The 6639-nt window shown below is 45.8% G+C and overlaps 1 protein-coding gene across 2 annotated transcripts; it reads right to left on the bottom strand.

Moving 5' to 3' along the window:
- C5H11orf58 (chromosome 5 C11orf58 homolog) lies at nucleotides 1–5120 on the bottom strand. 2 transcript variants are annotated; one of them, XM_035328715.1, is made up of 5 exons: nucleotides 4956–5120; nucleotides 4757–4837; nucleotides 4104–4164; nucleotides 2237–2346; nucleotides 1–1001 (listed from the first exon to the last, which is right to left on the bottom strand). In XM_035328715.1, the coding sequence occupies exons 1-5, from the start codon at nucleotides 5013–5015 to the stop codon at nucleotides 795–797; spliced, it is 519 nt and encodes a 172-aa protein (XP_035184606.1). In that variant the 5' UTR covers nucleotides 5016–5120; the 3' UTR covers nucleotides 1–794. The 2 variants fall into 2 exon arrangements, with proteins under 2 accessions (XP_035184606.1, XP_035184605.1); XM_035328714.1 differs by having other exon boundaries at nucleotides 4757–4866; nucleotides 4898–5060.
- Nucleotides 5121–6639: the final 1519 nt, after the last annotated feature.

The raw sequence follows: 6639 nt of genomic DNA on the forward strand, positions 1-6639 counted from the left end.
ATTTTTATATCCTTTTCATTATTAAAGTATATTTCCTCTTCCAAAGTTAAACGATTTCTTCAGGCGGTGTTATTAAAAATAACAGCTTAGTGTTATAACCAGGTGCCAATCATTCAAAATCACTTTTTTTTTTCTAGTGAAAGGTATAAAGGACTACCAATTAGCCTCCCTGCAGTTTCTTTTCCCTATCATTATTATAAACTGAAAGAAAGAAGCACCTCATCTCCTCTTGTATAAAGCATTTCTAAACCCTCTTTTCCCAACAACTGTTGTAGGACTTCAGATGGATACAGTGATTAATGCTGTCACAAAAGTGAGCGATTTCTGTTCTTAGCCCTGTCAACACTAGCATCTATAGACAAAATCATTGTTTAAAGCTCTAGCACATCACAAACTAGTGCTGATACTGGTATTTTACAGCTAATGCAACATCCAATAATTCACATCTAATCTTACAGTTAAAAATTCAAGACTAAGGTGCTAACTGAAGCAGCCACTAACAGGAATTTTCCTTTTCTGGCATGAAATAGTTTAGATAATATATAGTACAGATTGGGCAGGAACAAAAAGAATTTATTTCTTCATCCAGTATTTTATACACTTTACAAAAACCAGGAGTCTCACTGTGCCCATAAAAACATTATCCATGGCAACTGAAAGCAAATACTACTTTTTGTCATCTAACAGGATCTTTTAAAATCATAATACAAAGATTTGTGCTGTAGCAGTCCTCCACTTCGCACTGTAACAATAAGGCTTACTGTACTTTAAATACAAAGCTGTTACATCTGCAGTTATGAACCACTAGCTTTAACAAACATCATCTTGTAATTGTTTTTTGCTTCTTTTTTGTTTTCTGGAACCTCAGCTTCATCATGCTTTTCAGCAGCTTGCAGCTCTTCTGCAGACTCGTCTTGCTCTGAGTCAGAGCCGCTTTCGGAGTCCTCTGAACTCTCGTGTTCAGAGGAGTGTCCAGCTGCCTCTTCTTCACCTTCCTGAAACTAGAAGTTCAGATTATGAGACAGATTAAACCCTTATTTCCTGGCAACTCCATTGCGGCTCTTAGATGTGCCCAGTGAGAATGTTGTGCTAAATGGCTCCATCAGTACTAAAATGGGCTAGCTTGCTAAACACAGGTCTTTGATACACAAATTATTAGACAGAAAGGAACCCCACAGGCCTGGTTAAACAGTACTGACTCTAACAGCCAAAGATTCTTCTTCAGCCACTTTCCTATTTAGTTACAGTAGAAACCCTAAAGACTGTATTACATGAGTTAGAAAAGTTTCTGTTTCCATCACTTCAGCAATTCTTTATTTTTGTGTACAGGGTACACAATGACACTTAAATGCTTGTCAGGGAATGAGACGTACTGACACTAACTGATAGATCATCAAGAATTCTGATGATTAGTCACGACTAATCTTTGAAAATAAGTTTAGCACAGCATACAAAGCAGCGTTTGGAGTGCTGAAGTAATCCAATGCTACTACTAAAAAGAATGATCCAAAAATTGACTTTTGTTCATGCACCTAAGGAACAATGTGTCCATGTTTAAATATTAAGAACTCTAAGCATGAGTTGTTTTACTCTCTCTGGAAACATTATCTATATTTTCATGCCATAATAGGTGCCAACAGGAGAAAAAAAAAGACAGACGTGTCAACTGGCAAGTAAGGACAGCTTCCTAATAACCCAATTTTATTTTTATTTTTTATTTTGTGTCACACTTCACTTTCTGCTCATCCCTATGTAATTCTTTGCAAGTACAAGACCAGGTGGGTGTCAACCCATGGAAGGACTAGTTTCCCTCATCTGACCCCTCTATTTCTGCTTAGTTTTCAGGGCCATAGGGAGGTATGCACCTCACAGCAGCAAGGAGCCAAAATAGATTAATTAGCTCTCTGTGACAATGCAGATGGTTACACCACCCCCTCCCCTTAAGTATTCCGTGACAACACTCATTCAATATATTTGCAACTTTGTCCTAATCAGTCTTGACTACTATGGAGAATGTCATAGCACTGTTCAGAACAATGAAAAGCATCCATCACTTCCAGGCACCTACACGGCCACAACAGTGCACACAAATAAGGGTTAAGTGACTCCAGTCAGTTTCTCATTTAACCCAAACTGTGCAGGTTCACCACAATGCACGGTTATTAGATTTTTAAACCATATATCATCTTGTCTTATGGAAGTGGCAGCCAAATCATTAGAGAAATAATTAACTTACCTCACTGAAACCAAGTCCGCAGTGGCGCCGGTTTCGTCCAGACATGGTGCTGTCCATGCTTTGTTGGTACTGAGACTCCAGTTCTTCATTCATTTTCTTGTCTTCTTCCCCTGCATGTCCAGTGTACTTTGGTTATGGTTCATTCAAATTAACAAAGACATCAAATTACACAAAGTCACCAGATTTTCAAAGTTTATCACAATATAGCTGAAAAGGTTTAAATTTAGCCACCTTCCTTAGAAAGTGCTGGCTTGGGTATTATTATATAAAACCGTTCAGATTTGAAAGCAGTTTTATCAAGTGTGCAAGCAAAACTGCTGTGACACATCTGTCTGATGGGACAGTCTGTTCCTAAGACCTGATGCCTTCAGCCAGAGATGTACCACGCACTGTGCGTGTTCTACTCAACAAGGTGTAGGTGCAAGCAGTATTGCGTTCTCTCTGCTTCCCTCCAGTACTGCAACATGTCACAGCCAGGACAAAGTTTCTGACCTTCACTATATAGCACATGATTACCGTAATTAAACTGTATGTAATATACTGCATTAGCAATTAGAAAAATACTACCACTCTTGTTGATAGAGCTGCATCTGAAATTATTTCATGCAGCCTGGATTATCAGCAGCAGTAACTCTTTACTCTTGTCCACCTGTAGGAATTAGTAGGAAAACTCATTCTCTTATCTAGTTAACAGAACATGAGCTACTACTTCTACATGCCCTTTACTACTACTTGCTTGTGTAAGTAAACCAAGGAGCATTTCTACTGGGGGGAAAAATATGATCCAAAATAGCTGAGTATCCTCTGTTCTTGTGAAAAGTAGAAACCTCTAAGTCTTCCCCCCCCAAAGGCCTACAACACTAGTTTAATCTGTATCACTGTAAAGCAAAAATGTATTACAAGCTTTTCCTCAGTTAGAAGGTAGAGGCATCTGTTACTCTAGGAGGAGGAAAACCGTATGTTGGAAAAGGGAGTAAAGAGTGGTAAGAAAATAGCTGTCCTGATTTTTTGTGGAAAAATAGCACTTCTTGCTAATAACAATGCAGTTCTGAGTATTTATAGTTCCTTAAGAAGCAGCATCCTAGGAAATTCAAGCCTGGAAACAATCCCCAGGCTTCCTTTGGTGTTTTGGCCTGTACATCATTTTTTAATCAACTGAAAAGTGACTTGTGGGGCCTATCAGGGAAAAAAGTTTTCTGAACCTCTTGACAGTTGCTCTTCTATATGGTTTTATTACAGCTTCTGTCAGACAGACCAGCCCAGCTTCATTTCGGTGTACTTTGACTGAGCAAGTCTGATAAGGAGTTATATAACATCAAACTAGTGCTAACTCCAAGATGACCTTGCGTATCTTCTCCTCTTCTATCTCGTTGCTTTAAGGTAGAGATATTCCCATTCAGTAGGTAATCAGGTTGGAGGAGAAATCAATCCTGGTTTTTTGTTGTTCTCTTCCCTCTCTTCTCCTCCCCCCCCCCACACTGAGTTAGAGGTGTGGATAGCCATACCCGGCAGCACAGAAGCAGCATAACACTGGTAGATACTAAAAGCAATTAACACTTTACTTTCTTATTTTGATAAGAAAATACGACAAGGACCTGCAGACTCTGGTTTACAAGGCACCTGTACACACGTTTAGCTGACCATCAAGTACTTTTCTGACCCTGGACTTCAGAAGGTGAATGCGTGCAGTCGGAGACACTGTCAGTGTTCTAACGAGAAATTACCAACTTCACAAACGGATCTGTCTTCACCCTCAGCCACAAAACCTGAAAACCCTCCCTGCAGCACTGACCATGCTCAAAGTTCTGGGATGTTCCTAAGTGAGCATTTGATTTCTGACTTTGTAGCAGCTGTTGGATAAACTGACCTGTCCTGAAGTGAGAGGTTGATCTGTGGTCTCCGATAACAAGGCGGCCAGTATGTTCTTTCTAAAAGAAAATGCAGTTTGTTTTGGAGCTTTAGGCACTGACAGCTCTGCCAACATTCTGGAAATCTCAAATGGGAAAGATTTCCACGCAAACCTTGACAACCAACTGTACGGTTTGCTAGCTACCTACTGCTATTAACGGAGCTTATTTCATTTTCATGGTTTACTGAATTCTTCTGAAAAAGGAGCCCCAACAACTAGATATTCTCCTCTCCCCACGCCCCAAAGCTGTCTCTTTTCCTCCTTGTTCTTTTGCCACAGCAAAAACAAGCCACGCTACTACGCTAAATAAGGAAGCCCGCTAGCCATCTGATGTGAAAACCACGCGACGCAAACGCCAGACGAGCGCGGGTCGGGGTTCCAACAGGTCGGCCTCTGACACGACGCGACAGCTCAGCCTCCGCGGCCCACGGCGCTCCCGCTCTGGGGCCGGTGCCCGTCAGCCTGTCGGCCGAGCGGCCGCTCGGTACGAGGCGGCGTTAGGCGGCAGGGCGCCCCGAGCACTTAAGGCCGCTTCACCACCGCGCTGCCCCAACGCCGAGGGGCAGCAGGCAGCCCCCGCCCCCCACCACCCCCCGGCGGCTTGGCCTCACCTTGGCGGCGCCCATCAGCCTCAGGAACTTCTGCTTGCGCTCCTCGTTGCCCAGGTCCGCCGCCTCCCAGCTGCTGGAGCCCTGCGGGGAAGCACACGCTCGCTGCGCCCGGCCGCCAGCCCTCAGGCCGCCAGCCCTCAGGCCCCGGCGCCCGTCCCCATCCCATCCCCGCGTCCCCGTCCCGTCCCGTCCCCATTACATCGGGCGAGGCCGCTCGCTTGAGGCCGTGCTGAGGCTGCGAGTCCCGCGCCGAGCTCATGGCCGCGGCTGCTGTCCGGGCCCCTCCGACGCCTTCCTGCCGGAGCCGCTCCCTCCCACAGCGCCGGGTCGCGGCCCCGGGGCGGGGCGGCCGCGGGGCGAGCCGGGACGTGTAGTTCTCCCGGCCGCCTGCGCGGCGCGGAGCGGGCTGGCGAGGACTACAAAGCCCAGAGGCCTCCGCGGCGGCAGGGGCGGTCCTGCGCGCTGATTGGCGGGGGAGATGGGGGGCTCGCGAGCGCGGGCGCGAGGCGGGCCGTTGGGCGGGCGCGAGGCGGGCCGTTGGGCGGGCTCTGAGGGGCGGTGACGGAGGCGCGGGGCCCCTCCCCCTGCTCTCGGATCACCTCAGCAGCCGCCCGGCTCCTCAGCGCCTCCCGGGCGCCGCCGCCTTCTCCTCACGGTTAAGAACCCCCCTTCTGTTTTAATCTCCTCGTCCCGCAGTGACTTGCCCACACGGCAGAGCTGTAGCGGACTAGCTAGCGCCAGGAGGTCCAAGTGTGCGCGGGGTTAAAGTTGTTGGGTTGCGGGCTTTCAAAACCGAACCGAGATAAACCACTCCGGATGAAAGCAGCAGGGAATACCTGTGAATGTGCTCGGTCCTGTTGAAACCGCCTTAACGCCTGGTTCAAAACAAGTGATTGCAATGTTCTTGTTTAGTGAAAGAGCTAAACAGGTAAAAGTCGTAATTAGGTCTGTTTCAAATGTTTTTTTTCAGTCAGTGTGTTCGCGTTGTCTTTGTGCAGTCAGTTCAGCCACAAACTTTTCATCTATAGCTGCTGTACCCTCAAATCTTCTCACGTCCTGTGCACACACAGTATAGATAGTCAGAACGTGCCCCAAATCTGCCGTTCTTCTCAGTAGCTGCGGTGAGTCTCAACTTCTTTTTGACTTGCAGAGATCTAAGCTGCATTTCATTGCATCTGCTTGTCTTCGGTAGTTTGTTTTGGCTTGGTTTCTTCTATTCCCAAGTTGTTATTCGCACTTTCATTGTTTTTCTTTGTCACTACAACAGTTAAACATCTCAGGCTTGGGGCAGTAAGTCTGCCGCCTCACCCCGCTATCTCTGTGCTAGGAAATTTTGGGGTTTTGAAGGTTAGAGGCAAGGCAGGATGAAGTAGGCTATGACTGCAAACACCACGTGTAGCCCACCTGCAAGGCAGAAGACCACACTACAGAGACTGACTAAAGGTGAAGAGCCCATAACACAGGGTCCACGCACAGTGTAAGGATGCTGATGGACAACTTATCTCATAAAGGGTGCTCAGTTCCTTGCAAGCGGGTGAAAAGTTCCTATAGAAGTCTATAGGGCTTCTACATTTAGGCTTCTGCTCTGAACTCTGTGACAGGAATCTCTGTGCTTAGAGGATGACCTGCTCTCAGTTAAGTTGGTCTTTATGAATATCTTCTTTACAGAGGAGGAAAAATAGAGGAGGTTAAAAATGTGTCATTGCAATGCTCTTTTTGTTTGTTTCTTTGAGTGTGGCATTTAAAATATTTGGTCATTTTGATATTTTTTTAACATTTTTCCTGAGCCTTGTTACTCAGATGTCACCCATCATTCTTTTGTAGGACTGAAGTACAGTGAAAGAAGAGTTGATAAGAACATATTCTGGAAGATGGAGCACAAC

Source organism: Oxyura jamaicensis, chromosome 5, assembly GCF_011077185.1.
Source record: "Oxyura jamaicensis isolate SHBP4307 breed ruddy duck chromosome 5, BPBGC_Ojam_1.0, whole genome shotgun sequence".
NCBI classification, from domain to species: domain Eukaryota; kingdom Metazoa; phylum Chordata; class Aves; order Anseriformes; family Anatidae; genus Oxyura; species Oxyura jamaicensis.

What these genes read in the sequence shown, in the direction of transcription:
- C5H11orf58 (XM_035328714.1), bottom strand. Translation starts at nt 5,015, where the DNA reads ATGAGCTCGGCGCGGGACTCGCAGCCTCAGCACGGCCTCAAGCGAGCG. An exon ending in ATGGGGACGGGCGCCGGGGC is followed by an intron (nt 4,867 to 4,897) that starts CTGAGGGCTGGC and finishes GGGCTGGCGGCC; the next exon opens with GGGCGCAGCGAGCGTGTGCT. An exon ending in GCGGACTTGGTTTCAGTGAG is followed by an intron (nt 1,002 to 2,236) that starts GTAAGTTAATTA and finishes CTGAACTTCTAG; the next exon opens with TTTCAGGAAGGTGAAGAAGA.